The 14,736-nt window shown below is 44.8% G+C and overlaps 1 protein-coding gene across 1 annotated transcript in view; it reads left to right on the forward strand.

Annotated features, from left to right (window-relative positions):
• Positions 1-3,023: 3,023 nt before the first annotated feature.
• LOC121839566 (somatomedin-B and thrombospondin type-1 domain-containing protein-like) overlaps positions 3,024-14,736 on the forward strand; it is a 20,351-nt gene continuing 8,638 nt past the window's right edge. Inside the window, exons 1-4 of the mRNA XM_042298623.1 lie at positions 3,024-3,406; positions 10,956-11,074; positions 12,770-12,845; positions 14,444-14,620. Of these exons, the coding sequence (XP_042154557.1) occupies positions 3,153-3,406; positions 10,956-11,074; positions 12,770-12,845; positions 14,444-14,620 (626 nt within the window). The 5' untranslated portion in view covers positions 3,024-3,152. The remainder of the gene's footprint in view (positions 3,407-10,955; positions 11,075-12,769; positions 12,846-14,443; positions 14,621-14,736) is intronic.

Genomic DNA, 14,736 nt, shown 5'->3' on the forward strand with positions numbered 1-14,736 from the left:
AACCCTAAAACTGACCCTAGCTCCTAACCTTAACCCTAACACTAATTCTAACCTTAACCCTAAACCACCTAGAAAATAGCATTTGACCTCGCGGGGACTAACAAAAATGTCTCCAGTTGGTCCAATTTCCGTCCGTTTACTATTCTTCTGGGACCAGAGATAAACGCGTCCACGCACACAGGACATGACATCATAATAGTGGCGAAAAAACATCTACATAAAATGAACTGTTATTTGTCACATGCAACGGGTGTAGAACTTAATGTGAAATGCTCCCTTACAAAAGCCCTTAACCAACAATGCAGTTTTAAGAAAATCGAGTTCATATAATATTTACTTTTTAAAAAACGATAGTATTAAAAAAATAAAAGAATCAAATAACAATAATGACTATATACAGGGGGTACCGGTACCGAGTCAATGTGCAGGGGGTACAGGTTAGTCTAAGTAATTTATACATAGGGGTAAGGCGACTATGCATAGATAATAAACAGCGAGTAGCAGCAGTGTAAAAACAAGTGGTGGGGGTAATTGTAAATAGTCTGGGTGGCCATTTGATAAATTGTTCAGCAGTCTTATGGCTTGGGGGTAGAAGCTGTTTTGAAGCCTCTTGGACCTACCTAGACTTGGTGCTCCGGTACCTCTTGTCGTGCGGTAGCAGAGAGAACCGTCTATGACTTGGGTGACTGGAGTCTTTGACAAGTTTTGGGGCTTTCCTCTGACACCGCCTGGTATAGAGGTCAGGATGGCAGGAAGCTTGACCCCGGTGATGTACTTTCCTCTGACACCGCCTGGTATATACATCAGCAAGAAAAAGTTGGTGAACCCTTTGGAATTACCTGGATATCTGAATAAACTGGTCAATTTGACCTGATTTTCATCTAACACAACAATAGACAAACATAGTCTGATTAAACTAATAACACAAACAATTATAGGTTTACAGAGAGAGAGAAAAGAGAGAAAGAGAGAGAGAGAGAGAGACAGATACACAGAGAGAGAGAAAGAGGAGAAAGAAAGAGAGACAGAGAGACAGAGAGACAGAGAGACAGAGAGAGAGAGAGAGAGAGAGAGAGAGAGAGAGACAGAGAGACAGAGAGACAGAGAGAGAGACAGATACACAGAGAGAGAGAGAAAGAAAGAGAGAGAGAGAGACAGATACACAGAGAGAGAGAAAGAAAGAGAGAGAGAGAGACAGAGAGACAGAGAGACAGAGAGAGAGGGAAAGAGAGAGAGAGAGAGAGAGACAGAGAGAGAGACAGAGAGACAGAGAGAGAGAGAGAGAGAGGGACACAGCCTCTTTCACTCTGATAGAAACTAGAGAACAAAGGGTGTGAAAGTAAGACAGAGAGAAGATAAAAGCAAGTGAGCAAAAGAGAGAGAGAGAAATAGAAAGAGAGACAGAGGGAGGGACAGAGAGAGGGACAGAGAGAGGGAGGGACTCAGTGGATGATGCAGAGAGAAAAGCAAGTTCTCAAGAGTTCTGTGGTGAGTCTTTGAGCGGTTGGGGCAGAAAAAGACACCAGACAATCCGGAGCTGTGAGTGACTGACTGATGTGGGAACTGTGTGTTTGGAGCAGGCAGAGTCGACCGTGTGTGTGTGTTACTGTGAGCTGTGTGTGTGTTACTGTGAGCTGTGTGTGTGTTACTGTGAGCTGTGTTACTGTGTTACTGTGAGCTGTGTGTATTACTGTGAGCTGTGTGTGCTACTGTGAGCTGTGTGTGTTACTGTGAGCTGTGTGTGTATTACTGTGAGCTGTGTGTATTACTGTGAGCTGTGTGTATTACTGTGAGCTGTGTGTGTGTTACTGTGAGCTGTGTGTATTACTGTGAGCTGTGTGTATTACTGTGAGCTGTGTGTATTACTGTGAGCTGTGTGTATTACTGTGAGCTGTGTGTGTATTACTGTGAGCTGTGTGTGTATTACTGTGAGCTGTGTGTATTACTGTGAGCTGTGTGTATTACTGTGAGCTGTGTGTGTATTACTGTGAGCTGTGTGTGTGTTACTGTGAGCTGTGTGTATTACTGTGAGCTGAGCTGTGTGTATTACTGTGAGCTGTGTGTGTATTACTGTGAGCTGTGTGTGTGTTACTGTGAGCTGTGTGTATTACTGTGAGCTGTGTGTGTTACTGTGAGCTGTGTGTGTGGGTATTACTGTGAGCTGTGTGTTACTGTGGGGCTTGGGTTTCACTGGTGTGGGGCTGGACTGGGTTTCACTGGTCTGGGGCTGGACTGGGTTTCACTGGTCTGGGGCTGGACTGGGTTTCACTGGTCTGGGGCTGGACTGGGTTTCACTGGTCTGGGGCTGGACTGGGTTTCACTGGTCTGGGGCTGGACTGGGTTTCACTGGTCTGGGGCTGGACTGGGTTTCACTGGTCTGGGGCTGGACTGGGTTTCACTGGTCTGGGGCTGGACTGGGCTTTCACTGGTCTGGGGCTGGACTGGGTTTCACTGGTCTGGGGCTGGACTGGGTTTCACTGGTCTGGAGGCTGGACTGGGTCACTGGTCTGGGGCTGGACTGGGTTTCACTGGTCTGGGGCTGGACTGGGTTTCACTGGTCTGGGGCTGGACTGGGTTTCACTGGTCTGGGGCTGGACTGGGTTTCACTGGTCTGGGGCTGGACTGGGTTTCACTGGTCTGGGGCTGGACTGGGTTTCACTGGTCTGGGGCTGGACTGGGTTTCACTGGTCTGGGGCTGGACTGGGTTTCACTGGTCTGGGGCTGGACTGGGTTTCTGAGAGCTGGTCTGGGGACATGGGTTTCACTGGTCTGGGGCTGGACTGGGTTTCACTGGTCTGGGGCTGGACTGGGTTTCACTGGTCTGGGGCTTCACTGGGTTTCTGGTCTGGGGCTGGACTGGGTTTCACTGGTCTGGCTGGACTGGTGAGGACTGAGATCTGTGCCCTCCACATTGACAGCGTGGAAGAGCTGCGATCTGAAAACACACTAGTAGAGAACACACACACACACACACACACACACACACACACACACACACACACACACACACACACACACACACACACACACACACACACACACACACATACTGTGGAAAGGATGCACACACACCGAGGAGACGACACACACACATCCTAATTGTGTCGAGACGATATTGACCTCTTGGGGAATCCCCCCGTATCTCTGTGCTGATGATGGCATCGTCTGTGGCTTATGTGTTGTTGCTGGTGGCTGCTGTCGTGCTGGGACTGTACCACATCTTGGTGGAAGGGGGGTGTGCTGGGAAGTGCTGCGGAGGTTCTGACATCACCTGTGTAACGACAGACTGGAGGATGGACCGGGTATACAGAGCCTGCTACTGCGACGAGGGCTGCCTCAGGACCAAAGACTGTTGCTATGACTACCCCACCGAGTGCCCAGGTAAGGACGGATGCGATCAGGACAGGTAAGGAGGTTGGATGGGGTCAGGACAGGTAAGGAGGTTGGATGGGGTCAGGACAGGTAAGGAGGTTGGATGGGGTCAGGACAGGTAAGGAGGTTGGATGGGGTCAGGACAGGTAAGGAGGTTGGATGGGGTCAGGACAGGTAAGGAGGTTGGATGGGGTCAGGACAGGTAAGGAGGTTGGATGGGGTCAGGACAGTAGTAATTGTCATCATTATGCTGCGTCCCAAATTGCACCCTATTCCCTATATACCCACTGTACGTCTAAGTCTGATTTATAACTTTAGGACCCTTTTAGGTACAAAAAAATACATACAAATTTGATAAAATATTGAATTTGGCCTTTACTACTATCAAATTGAGTACATATACATATACAGTATTTATATATACAGTACCAGTCAAAAGTTTGGATACACCTACTCATTCCTCTGCTTCAGAGGATAAGTTCATTAGAGTTAACTGTCTCTCATGAGGACCGCCACAGGAATGAAGACCCAGAGTTACCTCTGCTGCAGAGGATAAGTTCATTAGAGTTAACTGTCTCTCATGAGGACCACCACAGGAAAGGAAGACCCAGAGTTACCTCTGCTGCAGAGGGTAAGTTCATTAGAGTTACCTGGCTCTCATGAGGACCGCCACAGGAATGAAAGACCCAGAGTTACCTCTGCTGCAGAGGATAAGTTCATTAGAGTTAACTGTCTCTCATGAGGACCGCCACAGGAATGAAAGACCCAGAGTTACCTCTGCTGCAGAGGATAAGTTCATTAGAGTTAACTGGCTCTCATGAGGACCACCACAGGAAAGGAAGACCCAGAGTTACCTCTGCTGCAGAGGATAAGTTCATTAGAGTTAACTGGCTCTCATGAGGACCACCACAGGAAAGGAAGACCCAGAGTTACCTCTGCTGCAGAGGATAAGTTCATTAGAGTTAACTGTCTCTCATGAGGACCGCCACAGGAATGAAAGACCCAGAGTTACCTCTGCTGCAGAGGATAAGTTCATTAGAGTTAACTGTCTCTCATGAGGACCACCACAGGAAAGGAAGACCCAGAGTTACCTCTGCTGCAGAGGATAAGTTCATTAGAGTTAACTGGCTCTCATGAGGACCACCACAGGAAAGGAAGACCCAGAGTTACCTCTGCTGCAGAGGATTAGTTCATTAGAGTTAACTGGCTCTCATGAGGACCACCACAGTAAAGGAAGACCCAGAGTTACCTCTGCTGCAGAGGATAAGTTCATTAGAGTTAACTGGCTCTCATGAGGACCACCACAGTAAAGGAAGACCCAGAGTTACCTCTGCTGCAGAGGATAAGTTCATTAGAGTTAACTGGCTCTCATGAGGACCACCACAGTAAAGGAAGACCCAGAGTTACCTCTGCTGCAGAGGATTAGTTCATTAGAGTTAACTGGCTCTCATGAGGACCGCCACAGGCAAGGAAGACCCAGAGTTACCTCTGCTGCAGAGGATTAGTTCATTAGAGTTAACTGGCCCTCATGAGGACCGCCACAGGAAAGGAAGACCCAGAGTTACCTCTGCTGCAGAGGATTAGTTCATTAGAGTTAACTGGCTCTCATGAGGACCGCCACAGGAAAGGAAGACCCAGAGTTACCTCTGCTGCAGAGAATAAGTTCATTAGAGTTACCAGCCTCAGAAATTGCAGCCCAAATAAATGCTTCACAGAGTTAAAGAAACAGACACATCTCAACATCAACTGTTCAGAGGAGGCTGCGTGAATCAGGCCTTCATGGTCAAATTGCTGCAAAGGAACTACTAGTAAAGGACACCAATAAGAAGAAGAGACTTGCTTGGGCCAAGAAACATGAGAAATGGACATTAGACCGGTGGAAATCTGTCATTTGGTCTGATGAGTCCAAATTTGAGATTTTTGGTTTCAACCGTCTTAGGTGAACGCATGATCTCTGTATGTGTGGTTCCCACCGTGAAGCATGGAGGAGGAGGTGTGATGTGTGGGGGTGCTTTGCTGGTGACACTGTCTGTGATTTCTTTAGAATTCAAGGCACACTTAACCAGCTTGGCTACCATAGCATTCTGCACCGATACACCATCCCATCTGGTTTGTGCTTAGTGGAACTATCATTTGTTTTCCAACAGGACAATGACCCAACACACCTCCAGGCTGTGTATGGGCTATTTGACCAGGAAGGAGAATGATAGGGTGCTACACCAGATGACCTGGCCTCCACAATCACCCGACCTTAGCCCAATTGAGATGGTTTGGGATGAGTTGTACCGCAGAGTGAAGGGACAGCAGCCAACAAGTGTTCAGCATATGTGGGAACTCCTTCAAGACTGTTGCAAAATCATTCCAGGTGAAGCTGGTTGAGAGAATGCCAAGAGTGTGCAAAGCTGTCATAAAGGCAAAGTGTGGCTACTTGGAAGAATCTAAATGATTAAACATGTTTTTATTTGTTTAACACTTTTTGGTTACTACATGATTCCATATGTGTTATTTCATAGTTTTGATGTCTTCACTATTATTCTACAATGTAGCAAACCCTTGAATGTATGTATGTTTATATTATACTTTTTCTTTTACACATATTTAAGTTCTTTTTTTGTGGCACAAAACTACCTCTACACTTCCATTTTTTAAAATTTTTAACGGGTTACCAGTTAACTTCAGACGGGTCCCGTGACTCTTGTAGGGGCCGTAGAGCACAACGGAGAACACCAATGTGTTTGTGAGAATCTCCCCTTTCCATTCAGTGGTCTGTAGATCGAACCGTTTGGACACTACAGACTCTAATTCCACTTACCATTTACCCTTCACCTCTGTCCTCTAATAGTTCATGTAATGTACTTGGCCAGAGAGTGTTTGCATCCCAAATGGCACCCTATTCCCTATGTAGTGCACTGCTTTTGACCATATCCCTATGGGTCCCGGGTCAAAAGTAGTGCACTTATTAGGGTACCATTTGGGACACATCGTTATACATTTACAAACAGCATGTGCTGTAGGAGTCGGGGTCGGACAAGCTGAGTGTACCTGATACCTGACACACACACACTAACACACACACACACGCACGCACACACGCACACACACACGGCCAACATCAAAGACCCAGTACTCAGAGAGCGTGAGGAGAGCATTGAAAAGAGAACGGACTAAATGGGTCGATGACTGGATTCAGCCTAGGTTACATTCAGCCTAGGTTACATTCAGCCTTAGTTACATTCAGCCTTAGTTATATTCAGCCTTAGTTACATTCAGCCTTAGTTATATTCAGCCTTAGTTACATTCAGCCTTAGTTACATTCAGCCTTAGTTACATTCAGCCTTAGTTACATTCAGCCTTAGTTATATTCAGCCTTAGTTATATTCAGCCTTAGTTATATTCAGCCTTAGTTACATTCAGCCTTAGTTACATTCAGCCTAGGTTACATTCAGCCTTAGTTACATTCAGCCTTAGTTACATTCAGCCTTAGTTATATTCAGCCTTAGGTACATTCAGCCTTAGTTACATTCAGCCTTAGTTACATTCAGCCTTAGTTACATTCAGCCTTAGTTACATTCAGCCTTAGTTACATTCAGCCTTAGTTACATTCAGCCTTAGTTATATTCAGCCTTAGTTACATTCAGCCTTAGTTACATTCAGCCTTAGTTATATTCAGCCTTAGTTATATTCAGCCTTAGTTACATTCAGCCTTAGTTACATTAAGCCTTAGTTACATTCAGCCTTAGTTACATTCAGCCTTAGTTACATTTAGACCACTCGACGCTGTTCAGAACACTAATCCTCTGGTCAAATGTAGTGCACTATACAGGGACTAGGGTGCCATTTGGGACTCTCCCCAAATCATTCTCTCATTGATTGAGTGTCATTTCTAGAATATTGAGCAGTTGGATGAGCGAACTGTACACACCCCTGGTTTACATTCTTCAGTCTTAAGAGTATAGTTTAGTAAGTTATAGACCCCTGGTCGTCAATAGTTTAGTAAGTTATAGACCCCTGGTCGTCAATAGTTTAGTAAGTTATAGACCCCTGGTCGTCAAACAGGGATAGTTTAGTATGTTATAGACCCCTGGTCGTCAATAGTTTAGTAAGTTATAGACCCCTGGTCGTCAAACAGGGATAGTTTAGTAAGTTATAGACCCCTGGTCGTTAAACAGGGATAGTTTAGTAAGTTATAGACCCCTGGTCGTCAAACAGGGATAGTTTAGTAAGTTATAGACCCTGGTCGTCAAACAGGGATAGTTTAGTAAGTTACAGACCCCTGGTCGTTAAACAGGGATAGTTTAGTAAGTTATAGACCCCTGGTCTTCAATAGTTTAGTACGTTACAGACCCCTGGTCGTCAATAGTTTAGTAAGTTATAGACCCCTGGTCGTCAAACAGGGATAGTTTAGTAAGTTACAGACCCTGGTCGTTAAACAGGGATAGTTTAGTAAGTTATAGACCCCTGGTCGTCAATAGTTTAGTACGTTACAGACCCCTGGTCGTCAATAGTTTAGTAAGTTATAGACCCCTGGTCGTCAAACAGGGATAGTTTAGTAAGTTACAGATCCCTGGTCGTCAATAGTTTAGTAAGTTATAGACCCCTGATCGTCAATAGTTTAGTAAGTTATAGACCCCTGGTCGTCAAACAGGGATAGTTTAGTACGTTACAGACCCCTGGTCATCAATAGTTTAGTAAGTTATAGACCCCTGGTCGTCAATAGTTTAGTAAGTTATAGACCCCTGGTCGTCAAACAAAGATAGTTTATAGACCCCTGGTCGTCAAACAGGGATAGTTTAGTGAGTTATAGACCCCTGGTCGTCAAACAGGGATAGTTTAGTAAATTATAGACCCCTGGTCGTCAAACAGAGATAGTTTAGTAAGTTATAGACCCCTGGTTGTCAAACAGGGATAGTTTAGTGAGTTCCAGACCCCTGGTCGTCTATGTTTTCACCTCAGGGGTTTTCAACTACAGGGTGTGAAATCTTTTGTTCCAACCTACCACACGAACAAACCCGATTCAGCGAATCAAAGCCTTGGTGATTTGTTGCTGAGTTGAATCAGGCAGGTGTGTTAGTGCTCGGCTGGAACACAAGCCTGCACAACAGTGGCGGTCAGTGGCGCCACTGGTGGGAGGACAATTTCTATTACAGAAAATGTAATGACATATTCCATTCACCCAGTTCAATGTAACATCAATAGGTTTAGGATACTACATGATACTCTAATGTTCCCTATCGTTCGTCCAACATTTACAAACAAGAGTTTCTATTGAACAAATTCAGGTATGGTTATTTCCGTTTTGTTCCGTTTGCTTCCGTTTAATAAACGTTTTTCAACAGAATCGGCGGAATGAATACACCCCTGATCACGCGTAAACACAGTTCAATTTCATAGCAGCCACGTTGTATTCCTTCTTGCATCCATGCTCTCTCCTCCTATCACCTCTTCCCTTCACTTGTGGACTACAATACACAACACATCAGCTGTATGTGACCAGGCGGAAAACCTTTCCAAGACAAACAGCCTACATAGTTCTCACCATATTTGCTAAAGTAACATCATAGTCAGCATAGCTAATAGATCTAATGTGTTAGTAAACCCACTACAATCATGCAGTAACGTTACAGTGTACTGTCAGTAAGCAGTTACAATAGTGGGCCCTGGTGGCAATACATTAGTAAAACCTAAAGCCTTACCTTGACTTGGAAGTTCCAGTGTTGTTTTGGATAGTCATAGCCAGCTAGCTAACATAGCATCCCTCTGTTATAGCCAGCTAGCTAACATAGCATCCCTCTGTTATAGCCAGCTAGCTAACATAGCATCCCTCTGGTATAGCCAGCTAGCTAACATAGCATCCCCCTGTTATAGCCAGCTAGCTAACATAGCATCCTTCTGGTATAGCCAGCTAGCTAACATAGCATCCCTCTGTTATAGCCAGCTAGCTAACATAGCATCCCTCTGTTATAGCCAGCTAGCTAACATAGGATCCCTCTGTTATAGCCAGCTAGCTAACATAGCATCCCTCTGTTATAGCCAGCTAGCTAACATAGCATCCCCCTGTTATAGCCAGCTAGCTAACATAGCATCCCTCTGTTATAGCCAGCTAGCTAACATAGCATCCCCCTGTTATAGCCAGCTAGCTAACATAGCATCCCTCTGTTATAGCCAGCTAGCTAACATAGCATCCCTCTGTTATAGCCAGCTAGCTAACATAGCATCCCTCTGTTTGAGTAGGTTGTTTCAGTAGGATAAACTAGCTAGCTGCATTTCCTAGATAAGTAACGTTAAGTGAAACTGAAAATGAAAAAACAAACATGAAGGAATCTCTCTCTCTATTTCTCTTTTGCTTCTCCTTCATTTTGGAAGAAATTAATTCCTTCAAAACTATTAAACTATTGTCTTTCTATCTCTTTGAGTCAACTACTCATCGCATGTCATGCACTGCAGTGCTAGCTAGCCATAGCTTATGCTTTCAGTAATATGTTTATTATCTGATCCTTTGATTGGGTGGACAACATGTCAGTTCATGCTGCAAGAGCTCTGATAGGTTGGAGGACGTCTTCTAGAAGTTTTCATAATTATTGTGTAAGTCTAAGGAAGGGGGGTGACAACCATGAGCCTCCTAGGTTTTGTATTGAATTCACTGTACCCAGAGGAGGATGGAAGCTAGCTGTCCTCCGGCTACACCGTGGTGCTGCCCTACAGAGTAGTGTTGAGGCTACTGTAGACCTTCATTGCAAAACAGAGTGTTTTAATCAATTATTTGATGACGTGATTATATTTAGTATAGTTTTATCTAAAAAATTAAATGTTTTACGACTTTTATTTTTATGAACTTCACTGAGGAGGATGGTCCTCCCCATTATCCTCTGAGGAGCCTCCACTGCTGCTCACCCAGCCAATCTGCAGATCCAGGAGTGAAGAAGGAGTGTTCAAAAGTAGTGCACTAAATAGGGAATAGAGCGCCATCGGGTCCTGGTCTAAAGTAGTGCACTAAATAGGGAATAGGGTGCCATAGAAAGTAGTGCACTACATAGGGAATAGGGCACCATAGGGTCCTGGTCTAAAAGAGTGCACTAAATAGGTAATAGGGTGCCATAGGGCCCTGGTCTAAAGTAGTGCACTAAATAGGGAATAGGGTGCCATAGAGTTGTGGTCTAAAGTAGTGCACTACATAGGGAATAGGGTGCCATAGGGTCCTGGTATAAAGTAGTGCACTACATAGGGAATAATGTGCCATAGGGTCCTGGTCTAAAGTAGTGCACTACATAGGGAATAGGGTGCCATTGGGGAGTGACCCAGTGCATCTATGTTGTCTCTTTGTCCAGCCCAGTCGTGTGTGGTGACTGCGTGGAGTCACTGGAGCGGTCCTGGTCTAAAGTAGTGCACTACATAGGGAATAGTGTGCCATAGGGTCCTGGTCTAAAGTAGTGCACTACATAGGGAATAGTGTGCCATAGGGCCCAGGAGGAACAGGTGATTCCTGTGTTAGATGTGTTAGTGTCCTAATTTTTAAATGTTTTAAAGGATACAATTAAATTGTTTGTTTTTTAACCCAAAATTCATCACTCAATCAATCTTTCAAGGCAGCGCCACATTGTGCAGGAGCCCAAGAACAGTGGAGAGCCCTGTCCCAATCTGGAGGAGCAGGCAGGCTGCATGGACTACCAGTCACACCAAGAGCAGGTCTGCTCTCAGAATACTGGTAACACACACACACACGCACACACACACACACACACACACTATCATATCTCCTATCATATCTCTAAATATATATATATATACACACTCCTATATATATATATACACACACACACACACACACACACACGCACGTACGCACACACGCACGCACGCGCACACACACGCACACACACACACACACGCACGCACGCGCACACACACACACACACACACACACACGCACGCACACACACACACACACTATCATATCTCCTATCATATCTCTAAATATATATATATATATACACACTCCTATATATATATATACACACTCCTATATATATATATACACACTCCTATATATATATATACACACTCCTATATATATATATATACACACTCCTATATATATAAACACTCTTATATATATATACACACTCATATATATATATATATATACACACTCCTATATATATATATATACACACTCCTATATATATATATACACACTCCTATATATATACACACTCCTATATATATATACACAATCATATATATATATACACACACACACACTCCTATATATATATATATACACAATCATATATATATATACACACTCCTATATATATATATACACACTCCTATATATATATATACACACACACACACTCCTATATATATATACACACTCCTATCATATCTCTAAATATATATATATATATATATATACACACTCCTATCATATCTCTAAATATATATATATATATATATATATACACACTCCTATCATATCTCTAAATATATATCTATATATATACACACTCCTATCATATCTCTAAATATATATATATATATATATATATACACACTCCTATCATATCTCTAAATATATATCTATATATATACACACTCCTATCATATCTCTAAATATATATCTATATATATACACACTCCTATCATATCTCATATCTCTACACATGCATATCTATATCTATGCATTGTATATCTATACACACTGTTGTTGACCTCTCATTGTGGTTTTAACATGGATAATGTATTGGTCTCTCTCCAGGTCCAGTTGTGTGGTATTGACATGGGGACTGTGAGGGTCTAGTTGTGGTATTGACATGGGGACTGTGAGGGTCTGGTTGTGGTATTGACATGGGGACTGTGAGGGTCTGGTTGTGGTATTGACATGGGGACTGTGAGGGTCTGGTTGTGGTATTGACATGGGGACTGTGAGGGTCTGGTTGTGGTATTGACATGGGGACTGTGAGGGTCTAGTTGTGGTGTTGACATGGGGACTGTGAGGGTCTGGTTGTGGTGTTGACATGGGGACTGTGAGGGTCTAGTTGTGGTGTTGACATGGGGACTGTGAGGGTCTGGTTGTGGTGTTGACATGGGGACTGTGAGGGTCTAGTTGTGGTGTTGACATGGGGACTGTGAGGGTCTAGTTGTGGTGTTGACATGGGGACTGTGAGGGTCTAGTTGTGGTGTTGACATGGGGACTGTGAGGGACTGGTTGTGTTGACATGGGGACTGTGAGGGTCTGGTTGTGGTGTTGACATGGGGACTGTGAGGGTCTGGTTGTGGTGTTGACATGGGGACTGTGAGGGTCTAGTTGTGGTGTTGACATGGGGACTGTGAGGGTCTGGTTGTGTTGACATGGGGACTGTGAGGGTCTGGTTGTGTTGACATGGTCTCTCTCCAGGTCCAGGTTTCATCACCACCATGAATCTGTTCGGTAAAAGAAGAAGACAGCATGACATCACACCTCTGGACCCTGGGTATGCTGCGTAATGAATACTTAGATATATATATATATTTTTTAACTTGATTTAACTAGGCAAGTCAGTTAAGAACAAATTCTTATTTTCAATGACGGCCTAGGAACAGGGAGTTAACTGCCTGTTCAGGGGCAGAACGACAGATTTGTACCTTGTCAGCTCGGGGATTTGAACATGCAACCTTCCGGTTACTATTCCAACACTCTAAGCACTAGGCTACCTGCCACCTCTACGCTCTAACCACTAGGCTACCTGCCACCTCTACACTCGAACCACTAGGCTACCTGCCACCTCTACACTCTAACCACTAGGCTACCTGCCTCCTCTACACTCTAACCACTAGGCTACCTGCCACCTCTACACTCTCACCACTAGGCTACCTGCCACCTCTACACTCTAACCACTAGGCTACCCTGCTGCCCCGTAACTTAGTGTTATGAACACTTATCAAGTCTCATAATGCTCTTTTTTTTATTCCACCTGCCTACTGTAGGAACAACAGTGTTTAATATACAGGAACAACAGTGTTTACCCACCTGGATACGAGGCTGGCACACACACACACACACACACACACACACACACACACACACACACACCCCCACACACCACACACACACACACACACACACACACACACACACACACACACACACACACACACACACACACACACACACACACACACACACACAAACACACACACACACACACACACACACACACACAACACACACAAACACACACACACACACACACACACACACACACACACACACACACACCCCCCCACACACACACACACCCACACACACACACACACACACACACACACACACACACACACACACACACACACCCCACACACACACCCCCACACCCCCACACCCCCACACCCCCCACACACACACACACACACACACACACACACACACACACACACACACACACACACACACACACACCCCCACACCCCCACACACACACACCCCCACACCCACCCAACCCTTTGAAATACAACACTAGTATTTAGCAGGTATGAAACATGACTAACAGTGCATGTACAAAGGATGTGGATAACAATGGCCAAGTTGCTCTGAATGCACAGAAACCCGCAGACACACCCAGGCCGCATCCCAAATAGCACCTTATTCCCTACATAGTGCACTACTTTTGACCAGGGCCCCATGATGTGTGGTCACAAGTAGTGCACCTACATAGGGAATAGGGTGCAATTTGGGACACATTCCTAGCGATGACCCAACCTAGGAAAATTCCAATGACACATTCCCATTGATCCTTTGGGGGGGGGACTAGATCAAAGTTGATATCCATTTACTGCAGACCTACCGGTGTGTCAACACTTGTGGGGAGACCTTGACTTATTATGTGAAGGTCCAGCCAGCACTCCCCCCTTTAATTCAAGCCGTCACTATTCAATTAAATAACTTTGTCTGTGTCTCAAAATGGCACCTTGTTACCTATGGGCCCTGGTCAAATCTAGTGCCATTTGTGGGACGAAGTTATAGTGTGAAATGTCACATATGATATTTCAAAAACCCCTCTGCCTGTCCCCTTCCTCCGTCCCCTTCTGTCAGGTTCTGTATGGAGTACAAGATGAAGTCTCTGACTCCTCACTGTAGGGCGGAGACCCGACCACACGCCCGCTGGATGCAGTACCTACGGGAGGGTTACGTGGTGTGTGTGGCGTGCCGACCACCCGCCATGCGTAACCGTAGCGGCAGCTGCCAGGGAGACGGGCAAGAATCCGACAGGTACGGAGTCACGGGAGGGATCATTTTTTTAAAGACGTTTGTTCTCGTACAGAAAGTAAAGTAAGCAGTGATCAAGCCAGAATGGCCCAATTGTAGTGCAGATTGTGTAGTGTGAG

The sequence above is a fragment of the Oncorhynchus tshawytscha genome, linkage group LG16 (assembly GCF_018296145.1).
Source record: "Oncorhynchus tshawytscha isolate Ot180627B linkage group LG16, Otsh_v2.0, whole genome shotgun sequence".
Taxonomy (NCBI): domain Eukaryota; kingdom Metazoa; phylum Chordata; class Actinopteri; order Salmoniformes; family Salmonidae; genus Oncorhynchus; species Oncorhynchus tshawytscha.